We start from the raw sequence: 24352 nt of genomic DNA on the forward strand, positions 1-24352 counted from the left end.
GTCTTAGGACAGTTGACTAAACAACAACAAATTATATCATTCAAATAACTTTATCACGTAAGAATATATCCAAAAGTTCATTTTCTAATTTAGTAATAGGCTATAAGATAATTATATTACAGTGACTAATTGTACTAAAGATGAAGCAAAGATGTATAGAAACTGAAGATTTTAACTGTATTTTTGACTATGTTCAGGTAACTGTTGTTTATGAATGTTTATAATTTTAATGACCAATGCAAATTTACATGTGAACACGGTATGAAATAAATTTGACCTTATTTGTCCATCTCTGATACATAATATACGTAACGTGTTTTACTTCTATTAAATTAATTTAAGTTAGATATTTTACGACGCTGTATCAAGTAGCCTACTGGGTTATTTAGCGTCGATGGAATTGATGATAGCAAGATGGTATTTGGCTAGATGGGGCCAAAGGTGATCAGCGATCACAAAAGTGTTACTTAACAGTTAACTTTAAAGGCTGGTCCACAATAAACCGGGAACGGAAACGACAATGAGAAAGAGAACGGAAGTATTGTTAAAATAAATGTATTTAAATGTCAGCATTCACAATTAACTTCACGTTCCCGTTCCCGGGCTGCGGCAAACTTCTCGTTAATTGTGAATGCTCACATTTAAATACATTTATTTTAAGATTATTTCCGTTCTTGTTTTTGTTGTTTCCGTTTCCAGCCTTTATTTCTGCTATTTCAGCTGATTTATAAGTTAGTCTATAGTTTTGAAATCAAAAGCGTTGACTCTCATTTTCTATCTTGGCTTTTTTCTTCGGCCTCACTAGACGGAAATACGTTGAGGCTTCTGTGACGTAGCTAGCCGCGACACCGGCCCTCTTTGGCTGGCAGGTTTTTCGAGGGCCGGATCCGAAATGAATCCTTGCGCCATACATGCGACGATTGTTGTAGTCCGACAGGCGACTTGAGTGGCCTTCGTGAATCCGCCCTGCCTCCATCCTCAGAAGAGTGCCTAATAAGTTTCAGGGCCCGGAACCCCAAGCCCTTCCTATGTCAGCATCGGAAACTCATACTATCCCCAAGACTTCACCCCAGTCTATTTTTAACTATTGCAGATGATAGATGAAATGAGGGGAAGATGGAGAGTTGATGAAATAAAAAAAGAAACGGAGTAGAACGTATTAAAATCACTACAACCGTTGCTTTGTCGAACCTGGTTCTCCTGGATGGAGACGCGGCTACTGTCTGAATGCACTATTCTCACATTCCACTGGAGAATGGAGCTCAAAAGCCTTATTTACATGCGTGACAGTGTTTTATTTCTGCATACAGTACCTCTCGTGGCTTCTTCCATGACTTTGGTCCACCCCAAGTACCTGTCGGGGCTGATACTGAAGTGGATGAGCGTGTCTTCTCCATCCTTGTCAGGGGGCCCGTAGCGCAGACCTACAAACATAAACGACATTTTGAATTATCGGATTGCAAAACACGGTACTCGATGTATAATCGATAGAATAGACCCCTGACAGTCCAATGCAACGAAATCCACCTTGTGATTTTGAGTAGGCCTACTTAGACTGTTATTTATGAATGTATGCTGATGCTAATTGCTGTTAAAAGTGCTTTGTGATTGTTAGAAGAATGTTTGCCGAAATATGAAAATATAACATAATTCTTTCAGTGCTAAAATATCTTCGGAATCGTGTAGGACTATTTTAAAAAAACTACAAATAATGCCCATGGCTTGTCAGTATATCTTTTCATTAAAAATCTTCCTCGTATGTAATCGTGAAAACTTTGTAACTAATTCAACAGTTCATAGCATAAATACACGTCAAAAAATGACTTTCATACTCCAGCGGCAAGTCTATCATGGTATCAAAAAGGAGTGCGTTATATGGCAGTAAAAATTTTTAATAGCCTCCCTATCGATATAAAAAATGAAACTCAAAACATAAAATTATTTAGGGCCAAATTAAAGAAGTACCTAATTTCTCACGTCTTCTATTCTGTAGGTGAATTCATGACATTCAACAAAACTTCATGAAACTAATACTAAAACTTTGTGTTGTACTAGTAGACTATATTGTAAATCTCGTCTGTATATATTTCATCTAGACTGTGACTATAAATTAAAATTTTATAATAGTATTAAGTTTTTTGTCTTGTTCCATATTCTAGCTGTAAGCAATGTATGAATACCATAGAATGTTAATAAATACAATACAATACAGTAGAACCCCGATTATCCGTCACCCTATTAACCGATTGTTGGATTATCCGTCTGTCATTCTCTCCTTTGTCCTTACTGTTCGAGTGACCTGTTTAATTTCTCTGCAAAATGTCTTCCAGAAGTGCCAAAAGAATACATGTTGTGCTAAGTATCGAAGAGATGTGCATATAATTGAGTGGTTTAGGAAAAGAGGAACTGTGGTTCATCTCACATCGGAATACAAGGTTTGAGTTACAACTGTGCGAGGTTTAATAAAAAACAAGGATAAAGTGTATAAATTACTTAAATCTATAACATGAGACCTATAGGCCTACTTTTCCTATCTTTCCACAGAAATCCATCATAGAAAGTTTCCTTGACTCTTAGAAACCAGTCATTGACATTCATTCATTGTGTTCTGTCACTGCAAACCCAGCATTCTCGAGTCTTTCCTATTTTCTGCCTTCCTCTTAGTCTCCGCATATGATCCATTTATCTTAATGCCGTCTATTATTTGATATCTTCTGCCCCGAAATCTTCTCTCGCTCACCATTGTTTCCAGTGAATCCTTCAGTAGGCAGTTTCTTCTCAGTCAGTGACCCAGCCAATGCCTTTTTCTCTTCCTGATCAGTTTCAGCATTATTCTTTCTTCACCCACTCTTTCTAACAGAGTTATTATACTTAAAACTTCTGTCCACCACCTGTGTTAAAACACATGCCCACGGAGCAAATTACGAAACTGCATTATGCAACACTTAATTTATTAAAGTCTTCTATGGTACGGATTATCCGATTTTTACGATTAACCGTTCAACCCACCCCCTTCATTACCACGGATAATAGAGGTTCTACTGTACAATACAATCTTCGTTCCTAAACAATTTAGTTATCACTTATTCTGAAGTAATGATCCATAATATCACAATCTCACATCCGCGAGGATAATCATGATTAACAAGAGCAGCCTTTCGAGTAGCGACTAGGCTCACAACTTTACATGGAAACTGGATCTAACATCCTCTCACGTGCGGCACACTGTAAAACATATTAGGCCTACCCGCACGCCTACAGATCAATTTAACTTGTGGCGTTTTGTGCCGCACTGCCGGTCTAATTTATGCACTTTTCTCAAGAGTTGTACAGGATCTGTTTGCTTTCCAGGAATATATGTGGGCAAGCTGTCTTGGAAGCCGTGAAGTATTTACGCGGACTTGACCCACTTTAAACTTTATTTCCAGCTTTCCTGTTTATTTTTCGTTCTTCACGCAATTAGGCACGAAGATGATAGCGGATATTCCTGTTCTCCCTCACGGTCTTTTATTTTATTTTTTCATTTGTGTGTCAGTCTCTGAGTTACAAGAGTATAAATGTCTGAATCTGAACTGCAGAAGTCATTATTTTCATTCAGTTTAGATGTGATCATCATATTTTTCATTATCGCCACATTTATCATCGCCGTCATAATCATCATCATCCATCCTTAAGTCCCATTCCGGCGAGTAAATATAGACCTACACAGAATCCATCTTTTTCAGGCTTATCCAACACCTCTTTACAACTCTGGATTTCAGATGTAGGATTATTTTGACTGAATTTTGTTCAGTCTAATTTTCTGGATTATTTCTTTAGGCCTACTATTTCCGTATAATACATGCATACATTCATACATGCATAGTGTACAAATACGGAAATAAAATTTGAAACTCCCTTATTGCATGTTTCGGTTACAACACAGTGTGCACGTGCAATAAACAAAAGCCCCTTTATACATGCTACTTGTGGACAGTCGTGAGAAATTGTTGCCTACATACAGGTGGACTTCCATCAAGACTCGCTCCAAATTTTAATTCCGTATCTGCACACATACGCTCATGCACACGCGCACGCGCGCGGAATTAAAAAATGGGCCGAGTCTTGGTAGCAGTTAGAGATGAACAACGATCGAGAAAACGAGACTAACAGCGCCCGCAAAGCCGAAAACCCGCACGACAATGTTGTATTACATCGCGTCGTTGACGTAAAGACTGGTTGTGAGTGTTTTGAGACTCAATATTGATGAGTCCCGACATACCGAAGTCAAGCAGCCTTGAATCGCCAGTTGTTTATACCTGATTGAACCTTTATCTACTTTGGCAACTGTTATATATGAAGAGTTCACTGCAAGAATGATGGATGTCACTTTCTTGTCGAAAATGAACCAATACTGGCAATACATAGTTTAAGACATATAGAATGTACATAGAGAGTTATATGGCATTAACACTGATAGTCATTGTCCAGTAATGATTGGAAAATCACAGTTAAGCTTTGAGCGCTAAGCATTTCAAACTTTCAATTGCTTCTCCTGAAAAATGTATTCCAAATGACATCCATCATTCTTGCAGTGGACTCTTCACATGTATAAACAATCAAGTAGCCTATTTGAAACATCATCTCTACCTTTCAGTGTCTAATAATCCGTTCCCCAATCTTTATTTAATTACTAGGCTCTTATTAAAAGGCTAAGAATTTTCTTTTCATACCTTGAAGATCAAGTGTGCAATCTCAAGTAAAAAGATATTAATGTCATGTTTTATGTTTCTTAGAAATGCAAATTATTTGAGAATTGTTTTTTTTTAATTTATATAATCATAGGTAATATCATATAATAGAACCAGAATATTTTGAAACTAAGATACTGTTCTGTTTTGTCTTTTTGTCTCATTTAAAAATTTATGTTATTTATTTCAATGATGTATGTTATTCAAAGTTACGAAATCTTTCCACGCCGACCAAATGCTATTTCGAGAATGATGAGCGAGACTCGAAGCGCACGAGAATGACGAGCCGAGACTCGAAAGACAAATGCAACGAACACAGCGAGTGAGAGCGGCAGTTAGTTTTGTTCATCTCTAGTAGCAGTCCTCTTCTATGTAGGCAACAAGCTTCGCAAGACTGTCCTACATATATATACATATATATATATATATATATATATATACATACATAATCTTAATATTATCTTTAGTTAATTATTAGGGAGGCATGTCAGTAATACTACTTATCTGTAAACTGACAGTGTTCAGAATAATAATTATTTTTGCTTTTTAACTCTGCTTACATGTTCATTATCCAACTTCATTTTTAAAAACGTTTCAGAGCTACTTAAAGATTACCTTATCATTGCCAAAGATCTGTCGATTTCTACACTGTTGGGTCCGTTATGTACAAGTAGAAGTAACTGGAGGTAGTCACCCGAAATAATAATAATAATAATAATAATAATAATAATAATAATAATAATAATAATATATTATTATTATTATTATTGTTGTAACTAGAGACGAGAATTTCATACACTATAAAATCCCAAAATATGCATGCATTCATGCGCTATCAAACTATTAAATACGCACGATCAAGCGAAAAATAAATTAAAATATGCACTTTCATTTTTGTTCCAAATTTCTTATTTCACTTCACTTTTTTGCACGTTAACTAACATCATTTCTAAATTGATTTCTGTGAGGTTTCTGCGCTTGTCAGTCAATATGTTTTTGTAGGCAGAATGATCTCTCTACATTGCAAGAAGTTATGGGTGCAAACTTGAATGAACCTTTTTCTGTTACTTGGTTTTTTTTTTCTTTCCCTTCTTCAATCCTGATTCCTGAAACTAAAATGAGAGTTATAATAGTCGAGAAACTGAGGTGTTCACTCAAAACCATTAACATATGCATTTAAACTGAATATAATATTATATTATATGCATTATTAAGCTAGAAATTGCTGAAATATGCATTATGCATGATTTTATCCCCAAAAAGGCCAAAACATGCAAATATGCACGGAAGACGTACACATATTTTTAGAACTGAAAAGTAACGAAATGGATGAGTACGAAGTTTGACATATGTCCTATGTTCCTATAAAAACATGCATTTGCTTGAGATTCTCGTCTCTATAACAATATTCTCCTGAACACAAACGCTGTGAAATGCTGAAATCTCATGACAACAATGTAATCGAAAATATTTAGCGGTAGAACATACAAGCTAATAAAATTATGAAAATTGAAAAAAAAATACACAAATAAAAAATAATTAGCATGCTGTTCCAAAATAATGCGTAAACTTGTTTACAGAGATTGTATATGTATATATATATATATATATATATATATATATATATATATATATATATATATATTTAACTTCGACCGGCCAGAGGCCGTTTTCCAAAGTATCTATTTTTGTTTTCTGTTTGTTTACCTTTGTTTCCTTTGTTTTTACTTATACTAATACAATCACAACACCCATGCCCGAGGCGGGACTCGAACCCACAACGCTTCGGACCAAGCGATAGGGACATGCCGTGCCCCTACCGCTTGAGCCATCCGGGCCGGCATTTCTATATTAAGTCGTCATTCTCCGAGAATCCTTGTCCTGTCACGTGACATGCCATTTGAGGTTGTTTACTCAACACGCTACCCCAGCTGAATGAGCACTCCAAGCTGGGGACTACTCAGTTCTCGATGATTTTTTATTCAAATTTTTATTTCGAAACATTACACTTAGTAGGGGGAGTTAATATTTTGTATTTGTCTATCTTATATGAATATCTAATAATGTACGATGTTTGAAGGGAGGTTTCGACGTGAGCTCATTAACAGTTACCTTGTGAGACAGACTTTACCCAGGAGATATCAGATATCTGAACATAAGTAAAATATCAGGTTTTAAATAAACCTGAAGATAGGGGGTACAGTGGTCCATTCTGAAGTCTACGCTGAGAAGATCCTAATATGGGGCTCGTAATTCAAATTAGATTTAATTAATTAATTCAATCCTGCCACACACGAACCATAGCTGAGCGTTATGCCAGATAAGGTTGTTCGTAAGCAATGCGTCAGCTCAGTTGTACTACCTATCTACTTGCGTCTAGGGCTATTCAATTTTCTGATATTTTACTTGAGCTTCAGTTTCACAACCTTACAGTTATTATGACAAGATTTTATTTATTTATTTATTTATTTATTTATTTATTTATTTATTTATTTATTTATTTATTTATTTATTTATTTATTTATTTATTTAGCTATCTGCGCAGCTTCAGAAAAAGTTTCAACGGGTCTGTATCAGTTGCGCGGAAAGAGATTAAACTTCATTGATTGCGCTCGAACCCCTTGAAAGTGAACACATCAATTGCGAGTGGGTCCTCTAGTTACGTATAAACAAATCAGTTGTTCGTGAACTTTCTTACTAGTGTGTAGAAAACTTAACTCGCCTTATAAGGAAAACGCAGAAATTGAGTAATGGCTCCAATGGTGTTTGGTTTAGCACTTCTAGATCCTGCACAGGTCGGAAATGCTTTTGTTGAAGATTTGATTAACATCCAACCGGTAGATCATAATTTGACGAACTTCGTCGATAATTTTGTAACAAACTTAATACAACTTGAAATATTATTTCTTCCCGAGATTTTGTCTTCAAATTCAAATATTTCTGAAAAAATTACAAAGACACGACAGGCGTTTCATAAAGTTATTCTCCTAATTTTAACAGTGCACCATACATATTCACGAATTTGTTAATGCTGTCAGTCAAACACAAACGAGTGTATATTTATTAAAACGAATGGCAGAGACAAAGTTCCTAGGGTCAATTCTGCAAATAAAAAACACAAACAATACAATGAATAGCTTATTTCTCAATATGAATACAGGAATGTCAGTAGACAATATTTCCTCAAGAGTATCTTTGTTATTACAAAAAGAAATAGCACATCTACCATGCATTGTGGGTCCCTATCACCACGGCATGGCGCGTCCTCAGATTGCGGATCGAGGAGACGGCCTCCAGATATGGAGGGTAGCTGCGAATATATTGAATAAGTAGTCGTGGACAGCCGATCAGGGGTGGTCCTCCAGCTTGGGGGTTGGGCGAAAGGCTAACAACCCATCACCGTAAAAAACAGCTTGTTACGAAACCTCAAAATAAGCCTCGGAATGGGACTGATTCTCTGGCACGACCACAGCAAAGAAATAAGATTGGATTAATCTTGCTCAGGATAGGGACCCATGGCGGGCTTATGTGAAGGAGGCAATGAACCTGCGGGTTCCTTAAAAGCCAGTAAGTAAGTACATCTAACATTAATGACAGTCTTCATGTACGACCAAGATAAGCAGTATTTTTAACCATACTTCTGTTGTTAGCATACTGCTGCATAAAGAGTCCTAAGTCCCTATAATGGGAAGGAACATGTGCTAGCTAACAAATTTGATTTGGGGGGGGGGGCGACATGTGCCTTGACTGCTGCCCCTTGAATACGCCCCTGTAACACTAAATGGTTTCTCACCTGGAATGGACTCGATGTAGAAATCATCCTGTTGCCAATGTGGAACGTGTGCAAAGAACACACGGTATATGAAGTAAGCGCATAGCAGCGCCACCAGTATGCAGAAGAGCACCCCCAGCACGATGATCACAACTGAAACAAGACAATAGCGAAATAATAATGTCCATGAAACTTCGTAAGCGACGATAAAATTTAAGAGCTTCACTCATGTCATGGGTAAATAATTTTTTTTTTCTAAATTTTTACAGAAAACGATAGTCAAAATATTCTTAAAAACCTATTAATTACCCTTCTAAACTCATATTCCATTAATTTAAAATATAATACACAATTGAACAATTGTACAAATATACATTATTATTATTATTATTATTATTATTATTATTATTATTATTAGTATTATTATTATTATTATTATTATTATTATTATTATATCACGAGGTGCGTTCAAGTACTAATGTCTTCTAATTTTTTTTCTCAGGACTAGGAGTAGGTAGAAACATGTGATAAAGCTTAAAAACACAGGCACACTTTGTGAACATGTAGTACACATGGCGGCACTGTACGACGCACAGAACTCGAGTGGTTGCAGCGAGAGTTAGATGTTTTCGATACTTCAAATGGCGACGTTCTCATTACAAGAACAGCGTGTCTGATCTGGGTTCTTTCTCCACTTGCGTGGCGTTGACTGAGACATGCGGTGATGGTGTCATACGGATGTTCCTGTTTTATATTAAATATCGAATATTTCCAGATATAAACTGATATAGAGTTCTGACGATTTTTGCAATGATGTGCGTGATGAAGTGTTATGGTAATAAATGTAAAAAAATCCTTTTAACTCGGTGTTATTACGTCTGCTAGATCTGAAAATAACATGTTCGAAATCATAGACCTCCAACCGGTTACCCCTAATGTTTCGCAGGCTAGACAACACCAGACGCATTTCATCATACAGAAAGACTGACATTTTCTAAGTACACAGACGGAGTAACAATTGAAGAAAATTTACTATGTGTAATTAAAAAAATGTATTCAGTCTATAATTGATTGGGTACTTTAATACACTTATCTTCATAACTAATATATAAAAGAACAAAATGGACACCGGTAACAACAAAGAAAATAAGTGTAATGCATAATATGGAATCTTGTGTGTAAAGAAATGCAAAAAGAGAATAAATTACGATTGCTTACTAAATAGAAGAGCAAATAAGTACATAGGTAGATTCTGTTGTAACGTTTACACTTTAAACTGAAAATGTATACCTTTAAAATAGTACTAGTTAATATATAATGAATTTTAATTACTCTAAGCAGATGCATTATTATTTCATTAATAAATCACTTTTAAAAAGATGGAGTGTTATTAACAAAAAGAAAAGTACTCTCAAGCTGTAATGCTTGTAGAGACCCAGAAACAAAATTTGGGCCAAGTTCCAAATATAACATACTGCGAATGCTAAGTAATACCTGGAACTTGGGAAAATTCAGGTGGTCCAAATTTTGTTTCTGGGTTTGTACTTCTATTATGCATGTTGTTGCTCTTGAAGATACCCAACTGTAATACCTGGATGAATGAATGAACCATTGAATTAATCAATGAATGAATGAACCAATCAGTAATTGAATCAATCAGCCAATGAATCAATTCATGAATCTATAAATGAGTGAATTAATGAATCGGTAGATGAATGAATGAATCAATGAGTCGATGGATGGATCGATGGATGGATGGATGAATCGAATGTAGTGAGAGACGAAAAATTATCAATTAAATGGTAGGCCAACACGATGATAATCGCGTCCTTGCAAGGGCTCTTGGAATTCCTGCATGGCTCACTGTGGTCTACCTTTGCTGTCCACCCACAAAGAGTGAGAAACAACTCGAGTATTTTTTTAAACCGAACACTGAAACACTGCGAGACGGAAGAGCTTTGCATACTGACTACAGCGCCAGGCGTTCAATAGCAATAGGGCTATATAATTTCTATTTTTCGTAACCGGTTGTGCACGACTCTAATCCGTACATAAGTAAGCAACTCATCTCACTCCCACCTCCTGGGGGATATGCCTAATGGAACACTTTTAATCTAAATGCATTAGAACTTTCGTACGTTGCTTGTACATATACGCAAGCACGCATCAGTCACACACTATCTTGTAAGGTCTCACAATTGGTGTCATTTCGATAAATAGGTGAAGAAGAATAATTTTATAATGCTCGCATCTGAGAAGAAAGGGAAAGCAGGGCGATTGCATGCAGCCGGCCGGCCGGCATGATGCTGATGACACAGTTAAATAAAACGAGTGTGGAAAGTTGCCAGTCGCTGTAGTGGGCAGCGGAGGCATTGAAGTCAGCGTCGCGAATAGCACGCGCCTGATCACATCTGCACCTCAACTGTTTGTTGTCTTTTCTTGTCGCGAAACTATTAACACTATACAGAATGGAAGTGAGATAATCCTGCAGATTGAAAGGGACGATAGTATACTCTTATAAGAATTGAAAACCTATATTACGTTTTGTGGTTAAATGCAAGGTTAATTAGAAAATTAAGTTGAAAGTTCCAGCAGTCTGGCAACATCCCCGCTAACACACCGTTTCTCTCATCTCGTAATACAGATGTAAGAGGTCAACGAACTCAGGTCTGTCTCCCTATGTGAACTACCTCCCACCTCGCTCTCTGCCTATAATGTTGCAAGCTATTCACATTGGCCAGTGGCTTATAAATTAAATTTACACGAAAACCAGAGAGATAAATGACTAGAGCTAGGATTTTGATGATCTATAAATCATGAAAAGATGTCCTAAAAACAATGCATTTATGAACTAAAAAACCTTTTAAAAATGCCCTTAAAATGTCCTAAAATTTGATCTTACATAATTGGCTTAGTAGGAATATTAATATTCAGACTAGTAATTAAATTAAATTCTAGTACCAACATTCTAGTTTATTTAATTTTACATAATTTTTTCTAAGTAGTACACTTTAATTAATTATTTTACCTGATGTAGTTCCATGTAGTCCATCACAAGGCCACTCTTATCCGGAACTAGCAGGTGTAGAGGAGTCTATATTGAAGGGGTGGTTGGACTGATCCATTACATGGGGGTGTACTACGTTAAAATGGCAATATTTATGTAGAAAAAAATTAAAATAATATACAATATAATGGGTATTAATTGAAAAAATATGTAGAGAAAATATCGAAGGAAATAAATAATATATTACATTAATAATGGGAATTTATGGCCAAAATTAAATGAAAATACCCAAAAAATGACCGAATAAAACAAAAAATGCTCTTATGAGTTGTAAGTACTAAAACATGCAAAAAAATTATCTAACAAATATGTTTTAAAACACTCCGTTTATCACATAACATATAAATACTAAAGCAGCAATGTTTCTGGCTTACTAGAAAAAAAAAGATGCAATTTCATCAAAATCCTAGCCCTATAAATGACTTTATTAGATTTTATATCCACAAAATAGATTTGAGGAAGGTGGGATATGATGATAGAGACTGGATTAATCTTGCGCAGGATAGGGACCGATGGCGGGCTTATGTGAGGGCGGCAATGAACCTGCTGTTTCCTTAAAAGCCATTTGTAAGTAAGTAACAACATAAGCTATTCGCTCTGAAAATCTGCAGGGTAATTTCACTTCTACTCCGAATAAAGCAATCTACAAGAAACTTCACTGACATCATATCACTAATGAACATTAATATGTAATATTAATAATATTTCTATCTCATCAAACACAGAAAAATAACCGCAAATAACTACACGACCGACGCGACGTGGGGATAACGAAAAATAGAAGGGAGACTAATTCGAGCCTCTTTCCTTTTTCTTAGAGGATTAACAGTCACTAGTCATAAGGTTCTATTGTTACTGTGATTTAGTGAAAGTGCTCAGAAGGAATTAACCTACATCCTGCGTTGATTTTCATAAACGACGAGATATACCTGCCTGAACATCGTTTTTGTCCATCAAAAATTTTACTTAAACTCTCTTGTATTTTATTATTTATATTGAAAAAGCAAATAAGACCTGTGGTACAAAACAAAATGTTCTGGAATTATGGACCACCATAAAATAGTAACTTTTTTTGGAAACTTTTTGATACCTTTAAATGATAATGATTTTGAATATTTTAAATTTTAATCTAATATTGTAGCAAAGTACTTTTTTAAGTATCTCTCATAAGACTAAGCTCTTCTGTGGACTTCTGGAAAAAGAACTGAGGAAGAGTAGTGAAGTGTTTTGTGTAGACACTTTTTGGGGTAAAATCATGGACATGCGACGAAGTGAAAAGAAACAACGAGAAGCATTTGAAATGTGGATATGGAGAGGAATGGAGCGTGTGTAATGGATAGACAGAATAAGAAATGAAGCTATGCTGGAAAGAGTGGGTGAAAAGAGAATAATGCTGAAACTGATCAGGTAGAGAAAAAGGAATTGGTTGGGCCACTGGCTGAGAAGAAACTGCCTACTGAAGAATACACTGGAAGGAATTATGAACGGGAGAAAAGTTCGGGGCAGAAGAAGATATTAGATTATAGACAACATTAAGATACATGGTTCGTAGGCAGAGACTAAGAGGAAGGCAGGGTAAAAACTGGATGGATGGATGAATCCGAAAGGAATGTCATAGGCCTATCCTTAATGCATTTTATGCTCGACCATGCCGAAATGTAGTAATTATACACCTGGTAGTAGCCCTTTAATGGAACTCATTAAAGTATACATATTCATTAAAGTTCAGGTGTTCCACCAATCAGAAAATACCATTGTAGCAATATGAAAGCGCAAGTATCGATTATTCTCGGATATGCAATCGAAAGACAACAATAAATCAATAAATCACCTATATTTGAAATAAACTCAGTTCTGTTACTATAATAATTAGCGTTAATTGTAAATAATATTCAAATAAATTCAATTTGTCATCTCGTTTTTCAATGTCAAGGTCAATGTCGACATCTGTTTCTCGGAAAAAATCATACTTTCGCGTCTACGCACATCTCACAATTTACGAGGTATTGCACAAGGTCAGTTCCGCTCCTCAGTCAGATAAGAATAACATGAATACTTATGAATAATTTCAAGTTAGAAATATGGTCGAGCATAAAAAGTCGTATGAAACTTGACTATAATGGTAATTAAGACGCTCGTATGAAAATTATGAAACTCGCTTGAGCTCGTTTCATAAACATACTCGCGTCTTAATTACTACCATTATAGGCTCGTTGCATAATGTACTATTATAACAATCTGAATTAAATGAAAGTAGTTGCATATGAAGAAGTCAGGGGAAAAAATCTGATAATACATTTTACTGTTTTTACAGGAGAGCAAGTTTCAAGACACATTATAGACTATTCTATTGTCTTCGGGTTATCATTCTTCAAATTTCTTTGGACTAACGAAGTTGTTATTCTGTACATTTAAACTACACAAATCTACACTACCTGAGCATTACATGACATCTAAAACAGAAAATAGATTATTTTGGACTTCCCAAGTTTTTTCCCTGTGCTCTTCATATAGCTAATAAATAGCACACAAATTTTACCTAAAATAGTTAACTTATTTTGATTTTTATTCTAACCACAAAGTTAACGCTATATCAACATTCGACATAGTTATATTTTACAAAGAAATGCCATTTAGGATATTCGTTGTTATGAAAATGAGTGCGTAGCAACGGATTCCTACGCAAGGTCCAAGAAGTCAAGGTTAAAAGTCGTAACGATGACTTAACCACAATCTCTGCTCGCGAGGATGCCTCTTACAGGAATTTACTCCATAACGCATTATGTAGTTCTCGTGTTTTATATTATTTCTTACATCAAATGGTCTTTTAAATTCTGAATCATTTTGCTTATGTTCATTGGCTAATTTTCAAGCACACTTAAATGGTTAAGAATTGCATAAACTGTTATCTAACGTTAGTAGAAGTGATGGCGAGTTAGAGAGTATTTCGAGAGGATAAATTCAACTGTCCCCTTCATGATCATGATGGTGGTGGTGGTGGTGGTGGTGATGATGATGATGATGATGATGATGATGATGATGATGATGATGATACCAAGTAATAATAGTTTTAATTCTAAGGTTTTTTTTATAAAACAAGTTTTGCAAGTCCTATATTTTTGTATGAAATTCGCAGAAGAAAAACTGCCGGGAAGACGACAACTGGGAAGGTCGCGTGTAATTTTTAATTGGTTATTTTACGAGCGCTTTATCAACTGCTATGGTTATCTAGCGTCTGAGTGAGATGAAGGTGATAATGCCGGCGAAATGAGTCCAGGGTCCATAGCCGAAAGTTACTCAGCACTTGCTCTTAATGGGTTGAGGGAAAACCCCGAAAAAAAAACTCAACCAGACAACTTGTCCCAACCAGGATTTGAACCTGGGTTCACTTGTGACACGGTCAGGCGAGCTAACCGTTACTCCACAGCGGTGGACTGACCATGTGTAAAGGCATATTCATTGGAAACATACTTGTTTAGATAGAGTAATCTGGCACATTATTATTTATTTTGCAGTGAAAAGTCTTCAGAACTTGTAAAGAAGAGCTATTATTATTATTATTATTATTATTATTATTATTATTATTATTATTATCGTTATTGTTGCAGTAGAACTGAATGGCAGTGTGAGGTTTAGAAACTCACGTGAATAATGTAATGGGACGTGAACCATTAACGAACAGAAACTTTAGGAATAAACATCAGATATCAATGACTGACTGCCACTTACAATTAGGTGGCATATTTCACTCACGTAGGCTATAACGTGTTTTGCAAGAAATCTATGCTACTTGCGTACCAATTCGGAATATCATATATTCTAGTTGCGTCCTCGTATTAAATGCCAGACATAAACAAGTTTCGTGCCTTCTTTAAATCGCACATATCCCTTCCCACTAAACCAGAATTAGGATTGGCCACCAAGTTTAATATCTACCAGAATAAAACTGAGTAACAGCTGAAATTATGGCAGAAATTTCACTAGCTACTGGTTCGGCCTGTCTGAATTAGATCCCTTTTAGTAATGTAAATTTCACCTTTTCGGCAGATTTTTTGCATCGACTGATGTTTCTAACATTTGCATAATTCAAGTTTACGTAAGATATCGTCTGTTTTCATTGGTGGCTTCTAATAACTGATAAATGTTAGGGTATGAGTGATAGAACATAGCGTTTGGCCGTGCATGAAAACTTCCACGAGCATTCATTCTTCGTGTAAGAGAATATGAGAATTCTGCTCATAGTGACGGTGGAAATTCAGAATCAGGCTTTGTGTAATTTTCTAAAATACAATCTGGAATGAGGCATGCAGATACATCGTCTGGTTGGGAGGTCATAATAACGTTAATATCGTTATTGTTTCAATCGTCTACTTCATAAGGTTTGCAGAAAGGAAGCTTAAAGGACACCTTAAAGAAGTCAATCATTCTAGCTGCTGTAAGCTTCTGCAAGACCCAAAGATTGGATTTTCTGGAACAAAGCCTGTTTAACATAAAAGTGATACCCTTATGGAGATGTACTTTGCCAAACGGGGAGAACAGCAGAATGAATACAGGCTAAAGGACTCGGGTAGTAAGGAAATACGAAGAGAAGATCGCCATCTCTCGCTCGTTTATGCAACTAATATCTTTGTGTTTCACATTCGATCCTTAACAAATGCGCCTACATTGGAACCTTTCGCAACTAAGAAGAGACCATCTAGTCATGTAAAAATGACGTGCTCGTTCACTGGGGTACTGACTGTAACATCTGATCACATATTATATATCAGTTTGACCATTCCCATGTTGTGAAATGACAACATAAAAAGAGAACAACCACCAGAGGCTCCACTATCGAAAAGACACTTTTTGGTAACGGCCGCTAGATGGAAGAGCATTTGCAAGCTATTACTCCATGTATTTTCATAAGGCTTATAACGGGACTTAGTTTGTGGTCGCTAGATGGCAGCATAGTGAAATTGATATCACATTGGTTGTCCTGGAATCCCATTAGACTGATCAATCTGTTACAATATGTGATCAGGGCTATAATTGACTTAACCTGGTGTGGTGTAGGGAATTTTATGGACAGCAAAATTTGCCAATGTAAAGAATAAATATTTCTGCATATAATGATTAATAAAATTTCTCCGAAACTTTACGATCTGGGAACCTACTTCTCATCCCATCCCATTACATTTTAATTTTATGTTTTAAACAAAATTTAAGAGAACATTTTAGGATAGATATTCAGTTCATCGCTATTTCGTTTTTCATTTAAAGAGAAGATAAATTAATTTGAGTAACATACTGCATATTGTGTCTCATATTCATTATTTCCGGATAAATATACTCGTAGGTAGTGTATCGAATCGCTATACGCATACAGCTATGCGGCATGCCAAAAACGGCATTTTCGTTGTAAGGAATGTGAAAAGCTTGTATTTTCGCAAAAATTTCGAGATCACTATTTTGCTACTTGACCGTACTTCCCCTTATTCTTCGTATAATGAGAAAGTAAAATAAATAAATAAATAAATAATAAATAAATAAATAAATAAATAAATAAATAAATAAATAAATAAATAAATAAGTAAATAAATAATTAGGCTAAGTAAATAAGTAAATAAATAATTAGGCTAAGTAAATAAGTAAATAAATATTTAGGCTAAGTAAATAAGTAAATAAATAATTAGACTAAGTAAATAAGTAAATAAATAAAAAGTAGCAGGAGATTCACAGGATCCTGTAATTGCGTGAAACATTATGCTCTCGGTAGGGTGTCATTGTGATATTTAGAGTTTTAATAAATTGGTTCTTATTTATAAGAATTGTGAATATGTTTGAGAATTAAGTAAATTGCAGTTTGTGTTATATTATTAATGATTATTTTTTCTTTATTTCTTTATTGAATAATATACACCATAGACCTATATCTGTATAATTATTTATAATGGAACTACTGTTTTTATGTAAATGAACCGTTGCTAAGGAAGTGATGTCAGAATAATATGACGTAATTCATTGCCGTTGCTAACCAATTGACATCAAAATAGTGTGAAGTAACTCATTGTCGTTGCTAAGCAACTGACGTCAGGATAATGCGAAGTAACTCATTGCCGTTGCTGAGTAACTGACGTCAGAATAGTGTGAAGTAACTCATGCCGTTGCTAAGCAACTGACGTCAGAATAGTGTGAAGTAACTCATTGCCATTGCTAAGAAACTGACGTCAGAATAGTGTAAAGTAACTCATAGTCGTTGCTAAGCAACTGACGCCAGATGTTGAAATTTTCGTAAAATTTTATTCATTTGACGCTCGATCATAAAACATTTCGCGTTAAAACATAGATTTATATTTTGTTTCCCTCACTTACTAGGTTTTGCCCCTTGTAAGAAATAATGATTAAAATTAATTTCAGTTACCATTGAGTGTGTTGTGTGAATTAAGAAGACATTACCCATTGAAGTCATTATTCTCATTGGAGTATGCTGATAACTCAGAGTATTTTTTCAGCCGATGCGAACGCTGCAAGTCTTCATCTGTTGACCATGTTGTTGTGCTACTACAGTTTTCGTAGTTTATATTGATATTTTAGTCGGGGAAGTTGGAAGTAATCAAGAAATAGGAAACGCATCACTTTTATTATGAAAGGAGGAAGGAGTATTTAATTTTTTTACTAGCGGGAAAATAACTTGTTTATTGTGCCATTGAAGTAGGATATAAGTAAGAAAACACATTTGGAATTCCATCATATAACAGTACATCCAGGAACAGAACATTTTCCTATGCTAAGTAAAGTTCTGTAACACAAAAAGTCATTATTTCCCATTTCAAACAACTCTGTATTCTTTTTATAGTAGCTCGCCAATCAAATGAACATGTTCAAAGTATGTCCCAGGTCTAGATAGTTTGGCGCCCGAGGTTACGTCAGCTGAGAAAATATTTTCAAACAGAAATATACAGTTTTTAATGGAACACGAAATATTTTCAAGGCGAACTTCTAAGTAAAGGGGGCGATTGTATTAACAATATTTGTTCCAGTTTCCTGAGCAATGCACTTAGAGCTATGTTAACAGTTGTCTATAATTAATACCGATTAGAATTTTATTATAACACGTTTATTGACTTTTATGAAAGATATTTTTCGCAGACAATCGTCATGGTGGATCATTGTTAGCGCGCTGTACTTGTATAAGCCAGACAGTTCTGAATTTTGAAACTAGTGCTGGACAAACCCGTGGTCCTGGTAACACGGGAGTTTTCTCTAGGTACTTTAGTTCCCCGGGTGACATCCCAACAATTCTTCACTATGTTCAGTACCAGTGTAATATAGATCCACCGCCTGTGGTGCATTCTGGTTAGTCTCTACATTTCTCGATACTAACGAATAACAGAACGTTTACATTTTCAAAAAGAAATAAAGGCTATTCAGTAGTTTGCATTAAAAGACTAAATGCATTCGAAGTACTTTAAGTAACTTATTTACAAGTAACGAAAAAGTGACTTCATAATTTTTATGTTGAACATAATTCAGTGTGCAGTAAAAGTGAGAATAAGCTTCACTGGGCGTGGCAGGCAGAAAAGTGGAGATTCATCTCCGTCCCATCGGACTGGGTGTGTGTCGTCCCTTGTGCTGTGTTAATTCTATTTCGTCTTTAGTAATAACCTCGTACCACAATAGTCACAAAGTTAGGAACTCTCTAGTATATGCGAATTTTTTTAATTTATTATTCCCCAATATTAGCACTTTTATCAATATTCTTCCGAAAAAAATACAGTTATCTAAAGTATTCGACCAATATCGACATCATTATCTCTAATATTGTTCCGATAAGGTAATCTACAATCTACTTTTCTTCCGGTATCAATGCCATTATCGACATCCCACCGAAACAATACCGTTATTTATAGTATCGAACAATATCGATATCATTATCTCTAATATTGTTTCGATATCGTATTCTGCAATCTACTGTTCTTCCGATATCAATGCCATTATCTATATCCTTCCGAAACAATATCGTTATCTATAGTATTCGACCAATGTCGATATCGATTGACAACAAAACAAAACTTCAACGTGCTCATAATTTGTGTGCACGTTTTGTAAGCAATGTTCGCAAATATGATCATATTACCCCATTCCTTGGAAGCATTAGATTGACTTAAACTAGATAAGAAAAGAAATTTACATTCACTTCTCCTCTTCGAAATATTGAACTATCCTATTCCTTCGTACCTGTCGTCTCGTTTCACTTACCTTTCTTCTCTCCATAATCTTAACACACGCTCTCGCCATGAAACAATACTAACAATACCATCCCATCGCACTTCCTCATACTCAGCCTCTTTCACAATAGCCCTGCCAAGACTCTGGAATTCGCTAACTGCTAGCATCAGGGACTGTCGAATAAAATTGAATTCAAATCCAAACTTACTAGGTACTTGGTCCGTAATTGAGACTCGTTCAGACATGGCTTCTGGTAAATAGTTATCTTATTCTATCACAAAATATTTCAATATCTGGTAATTTCATCACTATATAATTTTGTTATTCTAGGTTTAATTTGTACTTCAGTAAAAACAAAATCTTTCGTTATTCTTAACTTCTATAATAAATTGCCTAGTCTTTATTAATCAGGTAATCTTTTAGTACTTCGATTTTTATTGAAATTGTAAATTTAATATTAATTCCAATTATAATTGTAATTTTATTCTTAATATTGTGATTGTAATCCCCTGGTAGAGGGTTAAATAAATTCTACTACTACTATAACGTTATCGCTAATATTGTTTCGATACCGTATAATCTACAATTCACTGTTCTTCTGGTATCAATGCTATTATCAATATTCTTCCGAAACAACCGTTATGTATAGCATTCGACCAATGTCAATACCGTTTTCTCTAATATTGTTCCGATACCGTGAACTACAATCTACTGTTCTTCCGGTAACAATGCCATTACCATTATCCCACCGAAACAATACCGTTATCTACAGTATTCGACCAATATCGATATCGTTATCTCTAACATTGTTCCGATACCGTGATCTACAATCTACTGTTCTTCCGGTATCAATGTCATTATCATTATCCCCCGAAATAATGCCGTTATTTATAGTATTGGAACAAAATCGATATCGTTATCTCTACTATTGTTCCGATACCGTTACCTACAATCTACTCTTCTTTTGATATCAATACCTTTATCAATATTCTTCCGAAACAATACCGTTATGTGTAGGGTACTATTCTTCCAGAACTGATACTGTTATTTACATTGTTCTTCCGATAACGATAACAATATTACCGTTATCTACACGATTTTTTTATCTTGATACTGTTGTCTATACACTATTCTTCCGATACTGATACTATTGTCTACCTGTACTGTTATTCTGATATTATTATTTCGATAACATAAGTAGTAACTGATACTTTTCCTTTGATATCATCAGAAAGACGGATTAATATATTTCACTGGTACTGAATTTAATAATGTAAAGGCGTCGAACGCGTATTTTCTCTTGTGAATGTCGTTTGAACAAAGCAAGAAATCATTTGTAGAGCTGGAAGCTACCATTATAGTAAAACAACATTTCCGTGGATTTCATAGTAACCGTTTTTGTGGATGAATTTAATAATGTAAGAGATTCATTGACCTGAAGGAAGATCTCTTACGAAGCATTTCGATATTTTTAGCCGAAACAAATCAAATTTCGGCATAGTTTCACGGCTGAATTTTGATGATGACGACGACGACGACGACGACGACGACGATGATGATGATGATGATTATGATGATGATGATGATAGGATAAGGAAGAGGATAAGTGTGCGATTTATTTTCCCAGGGATGGGAATGGCTGACCAGCTGTCGCTCTTTCTCATTTCCTTTGTCTCTCTTTCTCTTCCTCTCTTTTGTCGTTCTCTGCCCTCTCTCTTCATCACCCTCTATGTTTCTGTATTTTATATTATTTTAAAATCTTGTTGGGCATAGTGCAGTAGGCCTATAATTCAATAGTAAAAAGGAAATGTTATATATAATCAGTCTTACTAATAAAAACTCTTATACAGACGTTTAACTGTCTTATATTTACACAATAAATAGCTCGTTTATAAGTCGTGTGTAAATTCTTACTAATAATCACTACATACGTCGTCTATAACAGTGTAACTGTTAAATATCTACGTCATAGTTTCGTCATTACTTCATTACGAAAGATTATAGAATATCTGAGGTTCTCTATTGCATCCGATAGTGCGCGCTAGTGTGCCGCGCTAAGTATCGATAGTAGTACAATTGGGCCTGATCAATTACCATGCTGTATTTTGGTCAAAGGGTACAGCTACATCAATATAACTCTAATTATTCTGTGCTCTTTGATTTGTTCTTCTGTTGTTACAAGGCAACCATCATCGTAAAATGGCAATCGATATGAACAGCTGGTTGAGGAGCGGTAATTTTTTTCTCTATAGGACAACGCTTAAACAAGAGGTTTCGTGTATATAGGCTAACTACTGCAAAGCAATTCTCATGTATAGTTATAGGCCGTTCATATATCCATCGCATATGTATGCTTTATTAGTAACGTTTTCTGTCACAACTCTGCATAAGTCTCTTGTAAAAAACTATCCACGGTTTATTAGTAGACTAAGCATAAATATGAATATTACTGTTTACTATAATTATGTCAAAATGACCAATGGATTATATTAATCACAGATTAGTGCAAGAAAGCATCAAAGGTGTGAAAAGACCGAACAATTGTAGACTTGTAGAACATAAGCTACTGAATATGTTGTAATAATACAGGGTGTAAACGATATAAGCTGCTAAAAATGCTGGTGGTAGAGCATAAATAACGGAAGAAAAAATTCAAATGTTTTTTCTGTAACCGTAATGGTTTTCCCAGAAAGAAAAGTGTTATGTTTGAAAAGAGAATTAACAGTCATTATTTAAACCTTCAGCTTTTTTGAGAGCAGATTGGATGACAAAAACTTCTCAACCGAATTTTCATATTTATTCTGCGTTTAATTTCCTTCCGAGTGTCATTTATATTCGTTACTGTTGCTCCAAGGTATTTGAATATTTCTACCTCTTCAAAGGATAAATTTACAATTTTTATATTTCCATTTCGCTTATGTTGGGGTTTCGTAACAAGCTGTTTCTTACGGTGAAGGGTTCTTAAGCCCTTCGTTCAACCCCCAAGCTGGGGGACCATTCCTTATCGGCTGTCCACGACTGCTTATTCAATATATTCGCAGCTACCCTCCATATCTGGAGGCCGTCTTCTCTATCCGCAATCTGAAGACATGCCTTAAGAGTAATCATATGAAAATGTTATCATAATTTTGAAACACGATATATACACGGATATTCATTTACGAATTAATTTCTACAAAGAACGAAATACCCGTTTCGTTGTAACTTCTTCGAGATATCGAAACAACACTGTGCAGTCATAAGGTGGGAATCCCTAGCCATATGTTCAGCATGGTGTAAGACAATACAAAACAAACACAGACAACGCACACAAACCCTGTTGCTACTACTCGCAGTACGTTAAGTAAGTCGTAATTTATCTCCTTATTAAGGATGTTTCGAAGTGGCAACTGCGGAGTTCTTGTCGACATGTTGTAATCAACACAAGACTACTCATTGTAAAGCTAAAGGTTATGTTGGTTTCAGTGACTAAGCAACTCGTCATTATAAAATTACACTTCCAAGGTGCGTCTAGTCTTTCCCTGTGCTGCCTCGATGAACCAGTCTAAGTTGATTTAAAATTATTACCTACTTTAAGAATCTTCCTACTAGCTTTATTAAATTACGTTGTATCGGCATCCAGGAATAAGCTGGAAGCTTCTGAGAAGTGGATATATCGGAGAACGTGAAAATATGGCGAGAATTACAATTATTTTTTATTTGTTACTTTTGTACTTGATTATTTAACGACACTGTATAAACTACTGGGTTATTTATCGTTGTTGGTATTGGTAATAGCAAGATGGTATTTGGTGAGATGAGGCCGAGGATTTGCCAGAGATTACCTGACATTCGCCTTACGGTTGGAGAAAACCTCGGACAAAACCCAACTAGGTAATCAGCCCAAGCGAGAATCGAACCCACGCCCGAGAGAAACTCCGGATCAGCATGCAAACGCGCTACCGCCTGAGCTACGCCGATGGCCATTAGACATCTTAAAATCGTGAAACTTTTCTCTGAAGAATTTCAATTGTAGCCTTTATTATATAGATAACAATTTCTCTGCAATAGTCGATTTTGGGAAGATAATCTATACAGACAGCTTCATTGTTTCTTTACCTAGAAAAGATATTCAAGTAGAGAATCTATCGCTATTTAGTGTTCTTTTTCTAACCTACTCATAAATTATTTACTACAAATAATATTTTATGCGCATTATTTCTAAACGAATTGAATTGTAGATACTGACTGTGAGTAATGTCCATCCAACGATTTGCTGTACATAGGTGACAAAGCCAAAGCTACTTTTCTAGTAACAGATTTCCTAAAACGTGTTTATCCTTGAAAATGTTCAAATTATGTTTTTCAGCATTACAACACTTTCTTCTCATACTTCGTATAAGAAAAAAAAGTATTTGTAAAAATGTTTTACAGCAATCGATTATTAAGGCATACATTTAACGCTGCGTGGAAACCATTGGAGATTATAAGTTGAGTTGGGAGGAATCTCGTCTTCTAAAACCAGGAATCGAAGTCCCAACACATTTGCGTCTAATGTGCTTAAAAAAAGCATATTCTTACAAGGGGACCTTC

General features: G+C 35.3%; 1 protein-coding gene across 1 annotated transcript in view; it reads right to left on the reverse strand.

The window, feature by feature from the left end:
- Positions 1-24352, reverse strand: part of LOC138706505 (sodium/potassium-transporting ATPase subunit beta-2-like) — an 88213-nt gene that overhangs the window by 19461 nt on the left and 44400 nt on the right. The window contains exons 2-3 of the mRNA XM_069835860.1: positions 8524-8655; positions 1314-1424 (exon numbers count right to left, since the gene is read on the reverse strand). Of these exons, the coding sequence (XP_069691961.1) occupies positions 1314-1424; positions 8524-8655 (243 nt within the window). The remainder of the gene's footprint in view (positions 1-1313; positions 1425-8523; positions 8656-24352) is intronic.

The sequence above is a fragment of the Periplaneta americana genome, chromosome 9, assembly GCF_040183065.1.
Source record: "Periplaneta americana isolate PAMFEO1 chromosome 9, P.americana_PAMFEO1_priV1, whole genome shotgun sequence".
In the NCBI taxonomy this organism is placed as follows: Eukaryota; Metazoa; Arthropoda; class Insecta; order Blattodea; family Blattidae; genus Periplaneta; species Periplaneta americana.